The sequence below is a fragment of the Anomaloglossus baeobatrachus genome, chromosome 5, assembly GCF_048569485.1.
Source record: "Anomaloglossus baeobatrachus isolate aAnoBae1 chromosome 5, aAnoBae1.hap1, whole genome shotgun sequence".
Taxonomy (NCBI): Eukaryota; Metazoa; Chordata; class Amphibia; order Anura; family Aromobatidae; genus Anomaloglossus; species Anomaloglossus baeobatrachus.
Window position 1 is genome coordinate 58,240,145 of NC_134357.1, and position 22,476 is coordinate 58,262,620.

General features: G+C 46.7%; 1 protein-coding gene across 1 annotated transcript; it reads left to right on the forward strand.

Moving 5' to 3' along the window:
• Positions 1 to 405: 405 nt before the first annotated feature.
• LOC142310816 (glutathione S-transferase omega-1-like) lies at positions 406 to 22,161 on the forward strand. The gene is made up of 7 exons (XM_075348536.1): positions 406 to 458; positions 537 to 596; positions 7,221 to 7,329; positions 7,975 to 8,197; positions 11,590 to 11,691; positions 17,047 to 17,153; positions 21,917 to 22,161. Exons 2-7 carry the CDS (start codon positions 566 to 568, stop codon positions 22,071 to 22,073), a joined length of 729 nt encoding a protein of 242 aa, XP_075204651.1. The 5' UTR covers positions 406 to 458; positions 537 to 565; the 3' UTR covers positions 22,074 to 22,161.
• The last annotated feature ends 315 nt before the right edge of the window (positions 22,162 to 22,476 follow it).

Consider the following 22,476-nt stretch of genomic DNA (forward strand, 5'->3'; position numbering starts at 1 on the left):
CCACTAGAGGGCGCGTTTGGGCAGGTTGTCCCCAGCTCCACAGAAAGTGCCGAATTCTGCTGACCGGATTGTTTTTTTTTTGTTTTGTGCAAATAAATGTCATCTTTTATTATAACCAGCTTTTGCCTGAAGACTGTTTGTGTCCCATCCGGCGAAGACACCGTCACACACTGCCCCACAAGAACAGAGCCTGATTTTCCCGTAATGGTGGAGCCAGGGGTAAGTCAGTCCTCCAGGGCCACGACTACAAGGTCAGAGGCGCCCCTGGCCCATCACTACATGTGTGCACAGTTATCTTTGGTTATATACATGCGAGTAATCACATGGGGGCTCATATGTGATCACTGCCACAGATGGAGGAGCTGGGACTGGATTTGGTGGATCATTAGCTGGGAGGGAGGGCACTGGTTCCTCCATAGACAGCAGAGTGGGGGCTGTGGTGTGCAGGCCTCCTCCTGGTAAGTCAGGCTTTATTATACAGAATACACTGCTGCACTCAGTCACTAACATATGTGTGCTCTCTGCTCATTACACAGGGCTCTCCAGTGACAGATCGTCTGCAGCCATGACCGGATCACAGAGGAGTTTGGCCAAAGGTAAGGAACGATCTGAGAACCTGAGCATCTCCTTATATTAGAGAAATGGGCTTTATACAGGAGGAGGTTATCTCTGGCTGTATATCTAGGATAATTGCTGTAAAGAACAAAGGGGAAGTCATCGAGGAATTGCCATCAGGTCGGCAGGTTCTTTGTGTTGGGTCTGGAGGCAGTTTCCTCGATGTTCCGCTTGTAATCGCCTTCGGTTGGAAACCAAATATCCTACAAGATGGCAAAAAGCATTGGAAGGAGATAAGAGAACCATGTGATAAGAAAGTGTCTAAGAAAGGCTTTGTTGTCTAACAGCTGGTATGGAAGTAGTCTTTCCCACTGTATATAAGGCAGGGGCCAATATATTGGTGCAGCCGCACAGGGGTCCAGGAGGTAGGGGGCCACAACCACCTCCAAAGCAGGAGGAATTGAGCTTTTAGTATGTGCTAGTGGATAGCAATTATAAATATATGTGATTGAGTATTTTCAGCAATCAGGGCCGGCCTAAGCCTGAATGGTGCCCTGTGCACATCTGCTCTTGGGTGCCCCCACCCTACTGATTTTTTATCCAGTTTCCCCGGAAACAAACGAGGACAGGAGGCCATTTTTTCTTTTGTATCCTAAGACAATTGATCTCTTCAAATGTGTGGTATAATAAACTCCTCCAGATTTGTGCTGGAAAATCTGCACCTCAAATCCACATTAATTCAACCACAACTGAGCTCGTCCTTAAAGGGGTCTTCTGATCTCGTCCATTTATGTTGTATCCCTGGATATTATATTATGAATGGTACATACGGATCTCACCAATGGGGTGCACATGTGTCTGGAGAATGAGGCACTGCTGCTCTTCGTGGAGAGATGGTATAAATTCCTGTACAATTAGATGGGAGTTCGGTCATCTCTTGACTGAGAGCAGCGCACGTCGTGGCCACATTAGTGGTATCAGCATCTATTATACAAATCCAGTGCATATGATATAAATGTACAGGATGAGAATACAAAATATTGCACAATGTAGCCAGTGGCCTGTAGTGCTTAGACAAAAAAGGCCCAAATACAGCTGTTAAAGGGGATTGTACAAACTTAGAAAAAATCTCTGCTTTCTCCATAATAATGTGTCCTGGAGTGATATTTGGTGCTGCCTCTCAGCCCCACTGACCTGAGCAGACTGAGGTGCAGTACCACATACATACCATGAGGATGGAGGGCGCTGTGTATGTGTCGCTGCTTCTCAGCTCCACTGACCTAATCAGGCTGAGGTGGAGCATCACATACACACCATGAGGACAGGGTGTGCTGTGTATTTGTCGCTGCTTCTGAGCTCCAATGACCTAAACACACTGAGATGCAGTACTACATACACACCATGAGGATGGGGGGGAGGGCGCTGTGTATGTATCGCTGCCTCTGAGCTCCAGTGACCTGAAGAGACTAAGGTGAAGACCACATACACACTATTAGGATGAGGGGGCGCTGTGTATGTGTTGCTACCTCTGAGCTCCAATGACCTGAACACACTGAGGTGCAGTACCACATACACACTATGAGTACAGAAGGGGGGCTGTGTATGGAAGAACTATGGCATATATTACCATAATCCCTTTATTAACCAGTCTGGCCTCACCCCATTTGGCAATGCTGCAAATAAATTTGTTGGAAAATTTGCAAGACTAATCCATGTTTAATCATATGATATTCTGCAGCACCTCATCATATATGCCTCAGCTGCTGCAGAACCTCATCATACACACCCCAACTGCTGCAGAACCTCATCATACACACCCTAGCTGCTGCAGCACCTCATCATACACACCTCAGCTTCTACAGAACCTCATCATACACACCTCAGCTATTACAGAACCTCATCATAATACATCAGCTGCTGCAGAGCCTCATCATACACACTTGAGCTGCTGCAAAATCTCATCATACACACATTAGCTGCTGGAGAACCTCATCATACACACCTCAGCTGCTGCAGAACCTCATCATACACACCTTAGCTGCTGGAGAACCTCATCATACACATCTTAGCTGCTGGAGAACCTCATCATACACACGTTAGCTGCTGGAGAACCTCATCATACACATCTTAGCTGCTGCAGAACCTCATCATACACACCTCAGCTGCTGGAGAACCTTATCATATATACCTCAGCTGCTGTAGAACCTCATTATACATACCTCAGCTGTTGCGGAACCTCATAATACACATCTCAGCTGCTGCAGAACCTCATAATACATCTCAGCTGCAGCAGAACCCCATAACACAGAGCTAAGCTGCTGCAGAACTTCATATTACACCTCAGCTGCTGGTGATGCATTACATTGTTAGAATGGCTTTTATACCCACAATAAACCATTGCATGTGATGTGCAGACAGCAGTGACGCCATGTAAAGTATGAGACCCCAATGTTATTTTGCCACAATATAAGGAACCTGACAGCTGATTCCTCCTGCACGACCCCCGAATGGAAGGAATCAGACATCCGCTCCATTATTGCAGTTGTGTATATTTTACTCTGATGCTGCCGCGTTTCAAATAAAACATACATGTAACATCTGGCCAGGGATGATGCCACCAGGATGACGAGCCTGGGAGGCCGGTGCCTAATGGTTTCTCCCTGCTCTGATGTCCTAGACTGACAGGTGTCGCCCCTGTGTTTGACATTCTGCGCATTACTCAGTTCACTTGCCTATATGAGTGGTCATCATCTGATTGCTCACATGGGATTAGCAGACTTGGGGGTCATTTGCCGAATAACGTCTCCTCCTGCTTCTCTCATTATTATAAATTTTCAGTTGAGAGAAACCGGAGGGGACCACAAGTCTGCAAATCACTTGTAAGAAATCATATGATGACCACTCAAATCGGCAAGTGAAATCCTAACAGAGCGCATATTACACACCTTTAGGATATAGGAGGTCAATATTCAGAATTACAAACATGTAAATTACACAAAGAGGAAACAAAGAGTAGTCATAAATGGTACATTCTCTAAATGGGCTATAGTCAGCAGTGGGGTGCCGCAGGGATCTGTGCTGGGAGCAGTGGGGTGCCGCAGGGATCTGCGCTAGGACCAATTCTTTTTAATCTCTTTTTATTAATGACCTTGTGGATGGGATTGATAGTAAAGTGTCAGTCTTTGCTGATGACACCAAACTATGTAGGATATTAAAAACTGACCTTGATTGTGCAATATTATAAAAAGATCTGGATAAGATGTCAGAATGGGCAGATACTTGGCAAATGAGATTTAATGTTGATAAATGTAAAGTAATGCACCTAGGACGGAGTAATCCTATAGCTGCGTATACATTAAATGGAAGTAAACTTAGGAGTACAGAACAGGAGAAGGACTTGGGTATTCTCATTACAAATAAGCTGAGCAGCAGCACTCAATGTCAAGCAGCAGCTGCAAAAGCAAACAAGATTCTAGGGTGTATAAAAAGAGAGATTAGATCCCGTGATCCCAACGTATTGTTACCCCTCTATAAATCACTTGTAAGGCCACATCTGGAATATGGGATCCAGTTTTGGGCTCCAGATTTTAAAAAGGACATTCAGAAGTTAGAGTCAGTTCAAAGCCGGGTAACTAGACTATTACAAGGAATGGAGGCCGCCCATATGATGAGGTGGAAAAAGTTAGATATGTTTAGCTTAGAAAAAAGACGTCTCAGAGGAGATCTCATTTCTATATATAAATACATGTGTGGTCAATATAAAGGACTGGCACATGACTTATTCCTTCCAAAGACAAACTAAGGAATAGGGGGCACTCACTGCAAGTGGAAGAAAAGCGATTCCGACAGCTACCGTATTTTTCGGACCATAAGATGTATTTTTTTTCCCCCAAATGTTGGGGGAAAGTGGGGGGTGCGTCTAATGGTCTGAATATAGGGCTGCGGCCGGGAATGAGGGTGCTGCGGTGGAGCGGGTCATCGGCGGCATGAGCAGGCTGTGGCAGCGCCTGCCGTAACCACGTGGGCCTGCTCATTTCATATGCACTCCCTTCATCTCTCAGCGCTGAAGCCGGCACTGACAGGTGGGAAGGATGATGGGAGGGGGTGCGCGCATTGTAAGCAGCCGGCCGTGATCACCCCTGGCAACCACAGCCTGGAGTGATCATGTGCGGCTGTATTCACTGCCCCCGCGCATCATCATCAGCGCGGGGTGCAGTGAATCAGTACGGCATACTCACCATTCCCCTGCAGCATCGCAATGTCCTCCTGTCTGTGCCGGTCAGCTGATCTGTGTAGAGAGCGGTGAACACAGCGATGACGTCATCGCTGTGCGCGCCGCTAGTCACGCAGGTCAGCTGACCGGCACAGATGGGAGGACATCGCGATGCTGCAGGGATGTGACCGGTGACGGCTCCACACTCCAGCGTCGCTGCTGCCGCTACAGAGAGGGGGAGAAGCAATGTTGCATGGAATGAGGAAAGGTGAGTATAAACTTTTTTTTTTTTTTTTTTTTGTGTGATACAGAATACATGCCATATACCAGGATGGGGTTATTTATCAGGATGGGGGTATATAGCAGGATGGGGGTATATAGCAGGATGTGGCAATATAGCAGGATGGATGGGGTATATAGCAGTATGGATGGATGGGTGTATATAGCAGGATGGGAATATATAGCAGGATGGGAATATATACCAGGATGGGGGCATATAGCAGGATGGCAGTATATAGCAGGATGGGTGTATATAGCAGGATAAGGGCATATACCAGGATGGGGTACATATACAAGGCAGGTGGATCATTGTCAGGATGAGGTACCTTAGCAGAGAATTTGGGGACATTACCCCCATAACAGTGTCAGCAGCAGATCCTCGCCCCATAACAGTGTGTCATGACCACATTTTTTGCTTAAAATTTTATTTTCCTATTTTCCTCCTCTAAAACCAGGGTGCGTCTTATGGTCTGGTGCATCTTATAGTCCGAAAAATACGGTAAATAGGAAAGGGTTCTTTACAGTTAGAGCAGTCAGACCGTGGGATGCCGACCACAAGAGGTAGTAATGGCAGATACTATAACAGCTTTTAATAAAGGGCAGGATGATTTCCTCACTACACAACATTGTTGGTTATAAATGACTTAGTGACAAAATATAGAGTTGGTGGAGGAAGGTTGAACTAGACGGAACTAGGTCTTTTTTCAACCTAAGTAATTATATGTAACTATGTACACCAATATAATACACACATACACATTACACACTATACGTGACAGGTACAGGACAGGAGACCCCCACACAGCCTCCTACGCACAGCAGGGGCCTCCTCATAGTCTCCTATACACAGTAGGGGCCCCCACATAGCCTCCTATGTATATACAGTAGGGGCCCCCACATCATGGTTTGTCAGATGCCTAGGCACGGGAGTGCTAGCTGATGCAAGTACCTAAGTAATAGCAGTGCATTATTGGACAAACTACCATATGATCCAAGGACCACATATAAAAGTGACCCTGTGAACAAGGGTACACTGGCCGAAACATCAAAATAATTGGTCGTTCACCTGGTCCTATGTTTTTTCTATTTCATCTATTAAAACGTCATCATGGTTAGGCAAAATAGTGTGCAGTGTTTTTCCACAGATCCCATAGACATTGAAAAATAAGTAAAAATCTGATTTTCTCACCTAATCCTGATTCCCAGCACTGCAGCCGCCGTCTCCTCTTCTATGGTGGCCTGCAGAGGCAGTGCGATGCAATGACGTCACTGCGCTGCCCTCGTGGGCACACCGAGGTCTCCTAAGACACAAGCCTGTAGCGGTCTGCGGCTTAGGAGACGGGCAGTGATAGCGCATGGAGCTCTATCACAGGATTGAACTGTATCGGGGGCAACATGACGTCGACGCAGTTCAATGCGGTGGTCGCAGAAGATTTGGGGCTCTGGCCAAGACGTTAGGGGCCGGAGCCCTGGATCTTTGATGCCAGCGACGTACCCGGCCGGCGGGTCCCCTCTTTCTCCGGTTTGGGGGCCCACCGGGGTTTTGACTGGTGACTCAGTGTGCCAGACCGACACTGGATAGATGATATTTAGACAAATGCATATCAGACAGATAGATAGACACACATGTCTTATACATAACATATAAAGACAGCACATAATACATTACAGATATGACACACAGCACGTTATACTTGCATACATACAGTAAAAGTCTTCTTCCTTCCTTCCCAGCCTCCAGGAGAGCAGTGGGTCTGTAGTAGCAGCTTCTATGGCCGAAGCAGTGCCATTGCCCACTTTCTTTCTGGTGAAGACAAGATGCAGAGCACAGAGGAAGGGAGGGTGCCCCCTGCTGGATCCTGGGCACCACAGGAGCAGCAAGTGAAAGTGAATTTCTGCTCCCTGCGGCGCCCCCTCTGCTGTCTGCCAGCCGGCGCCCTGTGCGACCGCACCACTCGCACATAGTTAAAGCCGGCCATGTCTGCATTTACCATACTGGTGGTGTTTTAGAAAAGATCCCATGTGCGTGTTACTTGGAATAATTATATGGGTCTGAGCTTCAGTAATCAGTGTTTTAGCCCTTTCTCCACAGTTGGCCTACGTTTCATTTACACAGTATGATCTGTACCTGAGACCTTACTGATCTCAATACACTTAATATTTACTTTTGCAGGCAGTGCTGCCCCAGGACCGGTACCGGAGGGAGTAATTCGACTTTACAGCATGAGATTCTGCCCTTTTGCCCAGAGAGTGAGGCTTGTCTTGGCTGCTAAAGGAATCAAGTAGGCACCAAATTTTATACCATTTCTGGAGATTTGATGTCTTTTCACCTTTTTCTTATTTCTAAAGTTTTTGTGGATATATATATATATATATATATGTGTGTATATATGTATATGTGTGTATGTTTATAGATTGGGAATATCCTTTTTGCTCATATAGGGCCAGACCACTGGGATGGCAGCTCCTGGCTAGTTCCATAGGCAGTGAGAGGAGTGGAGGCCGAATATGCAGTGCCTCTGCTTCATTCAGGCCAAGAATACAGCTCCGGTCTTGGGATCACAAGGGGTCCCAGTCCTCGCCCTTCCAGCAAGTCAGCAAGTTATCCCCTATTCTTAGGACTATCCAAAACATTTTTTCTTTTGGGGAATAGCCCTTTAATGTATGTTGTTTGGTAATTGGTTCTTTTTCAGTGAAGTAAGTTGATTTCTTGTAGGCCGTAATAGGGGTTGCAGTCAGACTTCGGCAGTGGTTCATCTGTCTCATTAGTGGTGACACTTGGAGCCTTGTTGCAAATCTTGTATTTGGGCTAAGGAGCTTTAACCCCTTAAAGACGCAGCCATTTTCATATTCACCCTTTTTTTTTTGTCTACAGAGAGACTGTAATACTTTTCACCTGAAGTGACCGGTTTTCTTTTTCTATTCAGACATGAAATTGTCAACATTAACCTTAAGAACAAGCCGGATTGGTTTTTTGAGAAAAGTCCTCTGGGATTGGTGCCATCTATTGAAATGTTCGATGGTAAAATCATCTACGAATCTCCAATAGTTTGCAATTACCTGGATGAAGTATTTCCTGAGAATAAGCTGACCCCGGCCGATTTCTATGAGAAAGCCCAACAGAAGATGCTCCTGCTACTGTTCTCTGTGGTAGGTACTTTCTGTTTTGTTGGAAATATAAAACCCACTTTAATGGTCTCAGAGTTTAGGAAAAAGACTGCCTTCTTCCAAAAAACTATTTCATTGTATTGAAGGGTTTCATCTAAAGCGGGCTTTACACGCTACGATATATCATACGATATGTCGTCGGGGTCACATCGTTAGTGACGCACATCCGGCATCATTTGACATATTGTAGCGTGTAACAGCTACGAGCGAGTGTGAACGAGTAAAAATACTCACCTTATCGTTGCTCGTTGACACGTCGCTCATCTTCAAAATATCGAACATCCTTCTGCGTGCCGGTTGTTCATCGTTCCCATGGCAGCACACATCGCTCCATGTGACACCCCGGGAATGATGAACTGCAGCTTACCTGCGTTCCACCGGCAATGCGGAAGGAAGTGGGCGGGATGTTTACTTCCCGCTCATCTCCGCCCCTCCGCTTTTATTGGCCGGCCGCTGTGTGACGTCGCTGTGACGCTGAACGTCCCTCCCCCTTCAGGAAGTGGATGTTCGCTGCCCACAGTGAGGTCGTTTGGAAGGTAAGTACGTGTGACGGGGGGTTACGACATTGTGTGACACCTGCAACAAATTGCCCGTGACGCACAAACGATGGGGCAGGGTGCGATCGCAAATGCGATCGCACGATTAATTGCAGCGTTTTTAAACAGGCTTTAATCCCCCAAAAAGGTCTGTTCAGCCATGACTCCTTTTGGTTCTCATTTGACACTCTAAAAAATGGGAATTTGATGAAAATTCCAAGAATCATGGATGTGGTACAAAACCTACTGAGAACCCAGCTTAAGTAGTTTTTCATTTTTGTTAACATGTTGAGGGGGGGGGGGAAAGGGGCAGTAGTCATGGGTGACGGGGTGCTTCTGCCTCTGGATAGCTCTCCATCGATCATCTGCGTTCCAGGCCACCTCCACTGTGCAAACAGGGTTAACGTGGTCATAAGATTTCCTGAGGGAAGACACTAAAACAAAGCTCTTTACTGGCAACATCATGCAACAGTGACTGAGCTTATATCTTGCGGGCTTGCTTGTTAAACATTCGAGAACCATATAGTTCACATTTATTTAAAACTTAGTAGCAGTCTGCTCCCCTGGCTCCGGTTTCTTATTTTTCTTTTACTTGACTCATGATTTTCCCATCTAACGTCACTGTTACGTCAAATAGTCTGCAAGGCTTCAGTCCTGTCCCACCCACAGAGATTTTGCTCCGAAAAACTAATGGGACAGCTGTGAGACGCGGCTCATTCAGTAATGCGTTGATGGCCCGTTCCCCCAAATCTCAGTTAAAGGGGACCTCAACACGGTACCGGAGGGAGACCGTTGTAACCTGGTTACATTCTCCTAAGAGTTCGGCGTTGTTCCACATGGGCAGATAACTGAACTAAGTTTTTTTCCTTTTCATATATTCTACATGTCCAGAGCCCGGACAGGTCGGTCCAAAGTTATGTTCCTTAGCCACTGCTCGCCACACCTCCCACAGATGCAGCTTCCTAATCCTCTCCTCCTTTCATACAACTCCTAACTCAAAAATGGCTGAGGCCTACCTACCTTTATGTACTAAGCTCCCCACTACAGGGCTTTGTCTATAAATCTTAACCTCCTCACCAACTTATTAAGGAACCAGGGAGCAGTCATTAAAATCCTTGCCACTAGATGGCCACATTACACATAATAATCAAATACTCTCAATATACATTTTATACTGAGACCTACTATGCATCATGGTACAATACAAATTAGTTCACTTCTCATTACTCTTCTTATACCATAAGAATCTACTGAGGAAATGTAAAGGTGGTCGAGTCCCCACTGTTTTATGCTATTTTGTCTACTTGTACTGTGAAAGGTGTTTTATACTAAATATATTTACATGGTGTTGGTTGTTTTATAATTCTGTTTTATAAGCGTGTATTAACATGTAAATGCTGCTGGTCGAGTACAGGTTTTCGATGTAGCAGATCCGGAGCTATTTAGAAATTCCGAATAATTCAAATGACCCAAATTCTCATGAAACATTAAATTCTTTATTATTTTATTTAGACAAACACACAAGAAAAATATTAAAAAGATGGGTAATGATATAAAAATATCCTGGGTTCAACAAGTGTTAATTTTTCTTTATTTTAATATTGTACAAGATAAATTCACACAGGTTCATCACACAATTTTTTTGAACAAATTTTTTGTACATATGTTTTTGTGAAGTTGGTCTCTTGCAAAAGTATTCAACCCCTAATCCGCCCGCATCAAGGTCAACTATAATATATAATTTGTGATCTATAGGAAAGTGCTAGTGCATTAGCATACAGCTAAAAAAGAATAAACAATTTTTAATATTTTTTTTAATATTTTTCTTGTGTGTTTTGTCTAAATAAAATAATAAAGAATTTAATGTTTCATGAGAATTTGGGTCATTTGAATTATTCGGAATTTCTGATATTTGATGACCCTGAAAATAGTTTGATAAGTTGGAAATTTTTCCGGAGCTATTTAATAGCGGGCACCACCTGGCGGGATGGAGCAGAGGTAGATTTGATATTAGATAGGACAGGGTTAAGTTGAGTTAGAGGAGTGACAGGTGCCAAGTGGGTTGGCTAGTAGTGCGGCCCTCTTCGGGTGCCATTTCTGGATAGAGGTCGAGTAAGAGACATCAGGGAACCCCTGTAGTAACCTTAAGAGGTCCACAAATCTACGGCTCACCCCGGCGGGCTTAGAGTCGTGTGACTAGAGAGCCATAGGGGCCCAGAAGCTGGTAAAGGTGTAAGGAGGAAGGGGGGAGAAACGGAAACAGACCCAGCAGCTTGACAAGGTCCAAGATTGCGGGGGACAGGTCGAGAGAATACCCCAAAAACAGTAGAATTATAATGGTGAGGAGTGAGGCTATGTCTGTTATAATGTGTGTGAAGAATAAAGTGAGCAAATTTGGCTGCCAAGTGAACTCGTGTTGACTCGGTTAGTATTTCGTCTACGACAGGGACCAGCAGTGGGTGATAGAGACCTATTTGAAGGAACCAGTAAGTGTGATGCACCCCACCCGAAGTCCCACCCGTACACTGAGTCTCCTTGGTGAAAGAGCGCGGTGCCCGTATGGCCCAGCATCCGAGCCTTCTTTCAGAAGCAGTGTCTCGCCGGGGCGGCAGAGCCTTACACCCCCTTTCAACTGTATTGCTGCTTCACAAAACTGTCCAAAGGAGGTTCACTATTTGGTGATTTTTAGAGTTGAAGGAGGAGTAATGTTAGTTTTATTCTTACATTACTGCATTTTTTGTATTATTTATTTTTCCCAGTAAAGGGTTTTATAAACGTCTGTATTAGGAAATGCCTAATGAGACAAGTAATGTGGTTTTGTGTGCTTGACTTCTTCAGGTTACCGACGCTCTGTACAAGGTTATGCAAGCCAAAAAGGAAAATGAAGATACAACTGAAGTAAAGGCGCAGTTTTTTGAGAAATATCAAAAACTTGAAGAGGTAGGAAAAGTTTTTGCAAGATGTAAAGATCAAGAAAGTTTTTGGTGACATGTTAACTTTTGAATCACACTAGGATAATTTGTGTAACTGGGGAGGGGAAGCCAAGAAAAAAAAATATTTAAAAAAAAATGGTCACCATTGTTTTGCCCCCTAATCTGAGATCAACATAATGTATAGAGACCCTGAATCTAGCGATGTTGCTTACTGGGCTGTCTTCTGTAGTTTTGATTCTTTAATCAGCAGGAGTTTTACTAGTAAACCTGCTGCCATGTACTGTACCGCCCCGTGTCAGCAGCCGGTCTGCTCGGATCCGGATCGCGGTGGCTCGAGGGGTGTCCGGACCTGGGGATCGTGAGGCCACTCAAATGAAGGGGTTATTTACAGGGGATTGTGTTAGAGTTTGTGATGCCACCCGTGGTATGTGGTAATGTGGAGTACCACCGCTGCGGTTGGGAGTACCCGGGGGTGATGGAGTGGTGCAGCCAGGTGTTACAACCCTCCACGGGTAGGGGAATGCCCCGGGGCTCGGTGATGGTGTTGGGGGAGTGCCGTGGGGAGTGAAGGGGTCACTTGCGTACTTACTCAGTCCATAACGCTGACACCGACAACTAGATAAACCAAAGTTCTGGATACCACTGCCGCTGAGGGGAGCTAGTTCGGGTCCCATCCCCTATGGTGTTGTCTGGTGATCCGTGACCTGCCTCCTGGCACTGAGTTTACTTCTCTGTTGGTCCCGGTAGTATGGAACTAACTTGCCGGGTTCCGCTCCCCAGTATGGCTAACTGTGGGAGCTCACTATCAAGGTTCATGCTTGGGATTTTCTGGACCGTTTTAGTGGAAAGTCCTATCCCCCTCGTTGCGCTAGTACCTCGATTCTGGAGCAGGTCGAGAGCGGATTTTGAAGGCTCCATTCTCGTCGGGTAAATTGTCAGGTTTCCTGAAGCTACTCCCTGACCTAGGGTCCATGTACCCCGTCCTGCCCTGGTCCCAGCCCGGTGATGGTACAAGGCCGCCGGCTGTCCTCCTCGACAGTTCCGTGCCCCTTGTCACGATCCCCTGGGACAGGGGGTCTAGCTCCTCTAGGCCCAGACCACCGTCTGCTACCTCGATGGCTTCCTAGGAGCCCTGCTCCTGACCTAGTCTCTCCTTCACTTCCAAACTACTTCTCTCTCTTCCTGACACTCCTGACCTCCCCTAACCAACCCCCAAAGTTGGCGACCCTATTCCACTCAGGCTGTCCACTGGTGTGTCTGGTGGGTGTTGTGCAGAGTGTACCTAGGATTTTAATCAGCTGATGTAGGCAACACCATATAGTTGGGGACCCATAACCAAGAAGGAGGTGGACATTGCACGGGTGGGCAGATTGCACAATACCCTGTGATGACCTGATAGTCCAGGGGCGTCACATTCCCCCTTGGTTAAATGTAGCTTGTCCTCGAGCTACAGGACATCAGAGGTTTTATTTTATTTTTTTTTTTTCAAACTGCAAAGGTAGAAAAAGGAAAATTTTTATTTACAAGATATTTCCCACATTAGGGAGGCTGGGTGCTTGAACATTACGTAATTTAGAGTTCACCATTCCAACGATGGAACGCTACTGGTTTAGTTAGTAGCTGAGGCTCAACCTGCTCCATTGCAGCCTCTTCCTGCATCAGTCCAGTCCCAATGTCCCAGATCCCATTAACCCGCCACCCAAACAACCTGACCCGCTGCATACCTATTGTGGGTCCATGACCAGGTTAAGGTCCCGGTTGTTGTAATAAACGACTCTGGTGGGCACAGGAGGTGCAACTATTTACAAGAACACAAGTCTGTGTTGGTCACAATCAGTCCTATGACCATGGTCCATATTTACTACTATATATGTAACGAAGTCCATGTACCGGGTGTACACACTATAAAAATCTTCTCGTCAATCAGATAACTCTCTCTGTTCATTTAAACTATGTTGATTAAGTACTTATCTTCTAACATTTTCTATATGAAAAATAACAAATTTTGAAAAATAACAAACAAAACACAGACACCTAACAGTTGTGAAATAGCATTACACATTACACTACAGGATCCCATAGCCAAGCTTCCTTGCGGCTACACAGCACAGATGCAGGCACAAACTCCTCTTCCAGCATCACGTGCTTGGTCACCTCTAGGGCATACCAGCCCCGTTCTCCACAATGCCGGGTGTAGGTAACCATATCTTTTGGCTCTAGGTTTCGCTCGGGGTGTTCCCTGGGGAGATGCGGTGCCACGTCCCGTCGGGATACAAACACTCCAGCTGTGAGGCCTGCCTCCCGAATGAACCCCCATCCTTGCACAGGGTCAAAACGATCTACCAGACAATGGCACCGTGGCCCTCGGACTCGGGCAACAGCGCACCTCACCTGCTCCTTCTCTTCTTGGTTGCGGGGCGGCAAGCTCCCGTCGTCGCCAGTCTCATGTGGTTATCTCCATCTGTAGCTGTTGTTGATGTCGTTCCTAGTAGGGGGCGTCAGCGTCCGGCCTTGGCTCCCTAGCTGGCACTGACTTTAAGTGCACTCTTGCGGCCCCAACAGCCATTGGGATACCACGCGGTTGTGGAACCGGCAGATACTCAGGGTCCACCTCCGCCGCTGTTAAAGGAAGAACTGACTGCTCCGCAGCCGGGGTTGCAGAATTCGGGTGCTCCGCCTCCATGGAAGGGCCCAGTGATGCGGCCAGGCTGGTGTCTGGGTGACCACTGTCGTGACCGGGTCAAGAGACGGAACCGGGGGTTCTGCAGCTGCATTTTCATATGCAGGGGTTGAAGATTCCGCTGCCATGGTGGGAGCAGGCAGCTCGGCGTCTGCCGAGGACGGGGTTGGTGGCGACGGAGCGTTCACTGGGAGCGGGTGCGGTCCGGATCCCTCAGCCGCATCGGCCGGATTGGGGCAATCATTAGGGACTGGGTAACTGCTTACCCTCTCTTCACGTGGGATTTCAATCTCACGGGCTCGCACCGCCATCACCAGGCTCCTAATCTCTTCCCTCCAGTAAACCAGTATAAACAGGAACTGCGTCTGCATTCTCCTGCAAAGCTGCTCCGTCTCTTCCTCAATCCAGGTCCCGGTCCTGGGAACAGCACGTTACAGTGACCAATCTCGCGCAGCAGCCATCTTTCCTCTGCGGGGTCCAGGAAAGTTATGGCAGAGTTCTGGCATCCCTGCTTCTCTTCCGCTGCTACATGCCGTCACGCCCCCTCGGTTTTCACTCAGCACTCTCTTCAATGCTGTGGCCCTCTGGGAACTTCCGGTTCCGGGCTGACTCTCAGGACAAAGGGTGGGGCTTCGGCTTTGCGTGCTTTTGTGGAGAAGACGGCGTTTTTGGGCCAAAAGATGGCGGATGATGGCGGGATTGGCGGTAAACGGGATCTTGACTCGCGGTTCCGACTTCTAAGGCGCACGTCACCCAGGTAAGTAGGTCCTGCTCGTATCCTGTTTGTGACGCCAGGAATTTGAGGTGTGCCGCCCCCGTGTCAGCAGCCGGACTGCTCGGATCCGGATCCGCGGTGGCTCAAGAGGTGTCCGGACCCGGGAGTTGTGCGGCCACTCAAATGAAGGGGTATTTACAGGGGATTGTGTTAGAGTTTGTGACGCCACCCGTGATATGTGGTAATGTGGAGTACCACCGCTGCGGTTGGGAGAACCCGGGGCTGATGGAGTGGTGCAGCCAGGTGTTAGAACCCTCCACGAGTAGGGGAATGCCTCGGGGCTCGGTGATGGTGTTGGGCGAGTACCATGGAAGGGAAAGGGGTCACTTGCGTACTCACTCAGTCCATAACGCTGACATCGACAACTAGATAAACCAAAGTTCTGGATACCGCTGAGGGGAGCTAGTTCGGGTCCCGTCCCCGATGGTGTTGCCTGATGATCCGTGACCTGCCTCCTGGCACTAAGTTTACTTCTCTGTTGGTCCCGGTAGTATGGAACTTGCCAGGTCCCGCTCCCCAGTATGGCTAACTGTGGGAGCTTGCTCTCAAGGTTCACGCTTGGGATTTTCTGGACCGTTTTAGTGGAAAGTCCTATCCCCCTCGTTGCGCTAGTACCTCGATTCTGGAGCAGGTGGAGAGTGGATCTTGAAGGCTCCGTTCTCGTCGGGTAAATTGTCAGGTTTCCTGAAGCTACTCCCTTACCTAGGGTCCATGTACCCCGTCCTGCCCTGGTCCCAGCCCGGTGATGGTACAAGGCCGCCGGCTGTCCTCCTCGACAGTTCCGTGCCCCTTGTCACGATCCCCTGGGACAGGGGGTCTAGCTCCTCTAGGCCCAGACCACAGTCTGCTACCTAGATGGCTTCTTAGGAGCCAGGCTCCTGACCTAGTCTCTCCTTCACTTCCAAACTACTTCTCTCTCTTCCTGACACTCCTGACCTTCCCTAACCAACCCCCAAAGTTGGCGACCCTATTCCACTCAGGCCGTCCACTGGTGTGTCTGGTGGGTGTGGTGCAGAGTGTACCTAGGATTTTAATCAGCTGATGTAGGCAACACCATATTGTTGAGGACCCATAACCAAGAAGGAGGTGGATATTGCACGGGAGGGCAGATTGCACAATACCCTGTGACGACCTGATAGTCCAGGGGCGTCACAGCTTTAGGACCCCACATGTCCAGGCTGTCAGTTTGACCCTGAGGATCAGATGTAATCTTTATTTTGGGATTCTTCACTCTTGCTCCATCCTGGGGACTCTCTTCCTCTTACTTGCCTCTTTTATAACCTACAGTTCTCCTTGTAACTAACCCCTTCCTAACCAAGGAGTGCCATGGAAGCGTTCACTTGGGCCACACTGCCACCTGGTGGCCACACACCATACAACAATAAACTTTATTAAACAGCCATACCACATCGGCTACTTCTGCAGGGCTGGCAGAGCCTTGTACCCCCTTCTAGCGGTTGGGCAAGAGCAGCAGTGGGATAGATGATAGATAAGAACAGGGAGGAGTGACAGATAGCCGGTGGGTTGGTTAGGGTGTCCCAGGTCCAAAGGCAAATTTGCATCGGGGCCTATCAGACTATAGTTACGCCATCTCATACTATCTTATCTTGGATCTGTCACAAATATGGTGAGTAGTGTAATTTTTAGATTGTTGTTTGTCATGTGGAATGCTGTGTTCTGTAAGTGGCACAAGTGGTGCACACACAGGGCCCATGGGTTCTTAATATGGTTGAGTATGGTGCGACCATCTGCTAATTCACAAAACCTTCCCCAGGCCACAAAGAGGATTCATCATTTATGTGGAGTCCTCCCTTCCCCTTTTTTTGCATCCACTCTGGTCAGGGTTGAGGGTCTGTGCGGTGTTTTGTTTTGTTTTGGTCTTTTTTCACGTCTGCTTTTATTTACAGGCCTTGACCAAGAGGAACAGCCCTTACTTTGGTGGAGAATCCGTGTCTATGATCGATTACATGATCTGGCCTTGGTTTGAACGGTTCATTTTATTTGATGTTCTGGAGTAAGTAAGATGCTAATATGTATAATACTAATAATATTTATTCCCTCCCTCTCTCTCCCCTCTCCCCCGCCTGAGAACAGAGGACGCTCGTAACCAAGGTAAACATCGGGTAACCGCGGTCTTAGTTACCCGGTGTTTATCTTGGTTACTTGTGCAGGGAACCGGCTCCTAGCAGCTGCAGACGCTCGTAACCAAGGTAAACATCGGGTAACAGCGGTCTTAGTTACCCGGTGTTTATCTTGGTTACTTGTGCAGGGAACCGGATCCTAGCAGCTGCAGACGCTCGTAACCAATGTAAATATCGGGTATCCAAGCAAGTTACCCGATGTTTACCTTGTTACGAGCCTCCACAGCTGTCAGATGTCGGCTTCCAGTCTTTTACGTTCAGTTCCCCTCACTCCCGATCACATGACTCCAATGCCCGCCCATAAACTTAAAGTGACAGGATCTTGCAAAATAACACATGCGTTTGCATGCCTTTTTCTTTGCAAAAACAGGATCCGCTTTTGCAGCAAAAAAACGTTCAAGACGCATGCTAAAAAAACGTAGTGTGAAAGCAGCCTAATCTGCTACTTTTTCCCAGTCTCACCATCCATAAAACGTACTGATAAGTAATTTGTCATCTCTCAAGATGTTATAAGTAAAGCACTGCAAAATGTGATGGCTAGTTTCATTTGAAGGTCCCCGTTTTCTGTTGGTGAGGACGACCTCGCTCACATGTGGAGGTAGGGTAGTTAGGGCTTTACTTGGCACCTCTAAGAACCAATTGTCACTGCATGTAGAATCCTTCAATCAGGGGCGTATTTCTAATTGGGCCCCCCTCCCCCCAAATAAAAAAAAAATATTCGGCTGAGTCACAGAAGAGCATATCTCACAACTTTACAGCCCTTACAAAGTAATTTCTTCCTATTGAAGCCGCTAGATTCCCCTTTCATTGCAGCCATAAAATATGATGGCAACAAAAGTGCCCGACAAACACTGTATGATACCCCCACAGTAAATTCCTCCACAGTACCCCCCATACACACGGTATGATGACCCTACTGTACCCACTTTAAACTACCCTGGCAATGAATGGTGACCCCGACACAGTAAGATCCCCAACTGTGACCCCCACACAGCCCTCCATGCAGTATAATGGCCCTTACTATCCTCCAAATAGTATAATAGCCTCCCACACAGCCCTCTACACAGTATGACGGACCCCACACATACGCACACCTTCACACTGTATAATTTCTTGCACATAGTGTAATGGCCCTCATAACTCTAGATAGCCCTCCAAATATTATAAGGGCCCCACAAAACCTTCCATATAGTTTAATTGGTCTGACATAGTCCTCCATATAGTAATAGGCCTCACATAGTCCTCCATATAGTAATGGGCCTCACATAGTCTTCCATATAGTTATGGGCCTCACACAGTCCTCCATATAATATAATCCTTCCACATAGTCCTCCATAGAGAATGGATCCCACATAGTCCTCGATATTGTCTAATGCATCCCATAATCCTCCATGTACTATAATACACTCCCCATATTCATCTACATAGCGTTATGCACCCCCAAATTGGGTTATGCAGCCACCCACATAGCACTAGGCACCCCCACATATATATCCATAACTTTGTCCATTCACAGAGGGAAGAACAAAAAGATTCTTCTCACCTTCCTGCGCTTCCCCGGCGTCCTCTTGCGAATTCATATCTGGCGCGGTCAAATGGCCACCTTCCCATCCGAGGCCACACGATGACATCAGAGTGCGGCGCATAGTAGTGATGTTAAAAGATGTGATGTAGGCCTATATACATGCATACACATGCAGACAGGCACACACTGACACATGCATGCAGAAGAGCACACGCACACATACACATACACAGATGCGCTGACATGCAAACGTATTTAGACACACATACATGCACACACGCTTACATACGTAGACACACAGACATACAAAGGCAGTCAGACAAATACATGCAGACAAGGACATAGATACACAGACATACTGGATGCACAAAGACATACACAGACAGGCAAATGCATACCAATACACACAGACAAATGAACACATACATGAACACTCATGCAGACAAGTACACACTCATACATACGTAAACACACAGGCATGGACATACATGAAGACATGCACACAGACATGAGAACAGGCACACATATGTAGACACAGATATGCGCATATACACACATGTACGCTTACATACAGTACGTAGACACAGACAAATCTGCGATGGCGATACATTTGAAAGTGCGATCCTGGGCAGGGGACCCGATGCTGGCGCTAACACCGAGGACAGAAGCCGCGGGCCCTCCCAGCTCATGGGCCCCATAGCAGTGGTGTGGCCTGCCTCTTTTGGCGGTACGTCACTGCCTCCAATAGTTGTAGGTGCTCCTAGGATAATAAGCAAAAGGAAATATCCAAGACCAAATGTTAAAATCTGGACTGTGCTCAGCTGTCCATAAACACAATCCAGACAAAGTAGTATCTAATTTGACGCATTTCGGATTGTAGGTGATGCTTAGTAGAAGATATGACTAGGAGGTTATCTATGATCTGAAATGTGTAAGATGTACAGATGTTTTTCCTTGTGAAAATCTGAGGTTGTGGGTTGTGTTAATATACAAGGCAGGTTAAAGATGCAACAATTTTATTTTTATTTCTTCCATACACAACACTGTCTTACAGCAACCATAGTCCTTATGCTCTTCCAGACAACTGATATCACCACAATAGTGCATGTATCCAACTCCAATCTCTTTAGTCCATTCATGGGCACCTGGACCCACAGCAACAGGTCCTCGCCCCTCCACGTCCCAGATCCAACCCTCTAAGTATGTGGCTCACTTTTCCACCTCCCCTGGGATCAGCTCCTTAGTTTAGGAAAGGTAATCAAATCCCACTTCCTTAGACATTTTTTTTACATGTAACTCAAAGTATTAAAGTTCCAGAAGCCCAGTCTGAAAAGATGTTTTTTGGGGACTCACCTTGCAGAGATGACCAAAGATGTACAATTCCCCCACCAAGGTGCAGGACAATGAATCCTACTTTAGGCCTGATTAGATTAGTCCCATGGAGACTAAGAGTACCGTCACACTTTAGCGACGCTCCAGCGATCCCACCAGCGATCTGACCTGGTCAAGATCGCTGGTGCGTCGCTAGATGGTTGCTGGTGAGCTGTCAATCAGGCAGATCTCACCAGCGACCAGTGACCAGCCCCCAGCGACACGTGGAAGCAATGCTGCGCTTGGTAACTAAGGTAAATATCGGGTAACCAAGCGCTTGGTTACCCGATAATTACCTTGGTTACCAGCGCACACTGCTTAGTGCTGGCTCCCTGCACTCGTAGCCAGAGTACACATCGGGTTAATAAGCAAACGGCTTTGCTTATTTACCCGATGTGTACTCCAGCTACGTGTGCAGGGAGCAGGGAGCCGGCACTGGCAGCCTGAGAGCGGCGGACGCTAGTAACTAAGGTAAATATTGGGTAACCAAGCAAAGCACTTTGCTTGGTTACCCGATATTTACGTTGGTTACAGCTTACCGCAGGCTGCCAGAAGCCGGCTCCCTGCACATTCAGATAGTTGCTCTCTCGCTGTCAAACACAGCGATGTGTGCTTCACAGCGGGAGAGCAACGTCCAAAAAATGAACCAGCACTGTGTGTAACGAGCAGCGATTTCACAGCAGGGGCCAGGTCGCTGCTCAGTGTCACACACAGCGAGATCGCTGATAAGGTCATTGGTGCGTCACAAAAACCGTGACTCGCTATGTGAGAAATACCCCTAACTAGAATGACACATTTTTACAACCCCTTCCCCCTTCCAATTGTGTACAAGAGACCTTTTAAAGTGGCAAGCAAATCTTTACTAAAACACCACAATAAGATCATGTAACCTGTGTTCTGTGCTGGAAAAAGTCCAATAGTTTTTAGTTTGTGGCCAGCTCCTCACAGTCCAAAATGGGTTTATCGATATCTAATAAGTCCACTCATGAGTTTAACATCTGGTGGTGGATATTTCCTTTTGTCTGTTGGATTTATTAGCCTGTGTTCCCTGCATCTTTGAGTTGGTGAGTGGGCTGGACTTTAGCTTTGCATTCCTACAAGAATATGCCAATACTGGAGTCTATGCTATTTAATGAACTACATTTTACAAAAGGATAGACTCTAAGAGATAATACAGGAGAGCTTTTTCATATACTGTAGATACTGATTATTTACTGACCGCCATTCCTGGCTCTGATCTCGAAAAATCCTCACCACATGGGGTGTGCATGATGTGAAGATTCACAAGTCTGCAGTCATAGAGTGACTGCAGACTTGTCATTTTAGACTGGACAACCCCTTTTTTAAATAGGGAATGTATAGTTACATCGCACAACAAGTTTTATTTATGTTGAAGCTGGTTGCCAAAACGTGGGGGATGATGGGGCAGTCACATTGTATTTCAATGTGCTTCTAAATGTCGGGGGGGGGGGGGGGGGATGTACACTACAGCTCCATCCTCTGTTTATATCTGATTTCTGCCAGAGCAAGTAATTGCTGATCTCCCAGTGTTGGATCCCCACTGATCTGATATTGTATCCTAAGTCTCGAAAATGTATGTAAATAGGTTGACTCCTCATGAGGACTTGTAGATATTGGGGGTAATACTGGACTGGTATCCGTTATAGTATATGAAATTACACTAGTGCAGGGTGTACATCAGGAATTTGGTCATAATAATTTATTTGTTTATTGTCCTAGGTTTTTGGAGAAGACTCCACGTGTTAACGCCTGGTATGAGCGGATGCTGCAGGACCCAGCTGTGAAAGAGACCTTCACTGAACCAGAAGTTCTCGTTGACTTTGGCAAACTTTACTTTGAAGACAACATAGATGCGGGCGATTATGGTCTTGACTAAAGTCACCGATACCTGTGCGATCTGAATTTCTAGTTCTTTATTTAATGTATTAAATCAAATTGTTTCCTACCTCAGAGCACTGCAAGCTATAAATAAATTTCAAGGATTGATCTGTCATTGTGTAGTTAATAGACAACCTAAGGACAATCATCCATGATATGCAGTATTCAGCAAAACCCCTAGATCGGAAAAATAGAAAGCTATAGGGATTGCTTCGTACGTATGTATACACAATATGAAAACAGCTCCGAATGTTTTATAAAATCAAGAAAGTCCTTCTCACTGGTTCACCCTCCCCTGGTTATGATGCTTTCTAGCTGGTTTGTGTACTTTCTCGCAGTTGATCTTATGAGGTTTGGACTTTGGCAGCCAATCACCCCACCCCCATGAACAGTTGAAACCA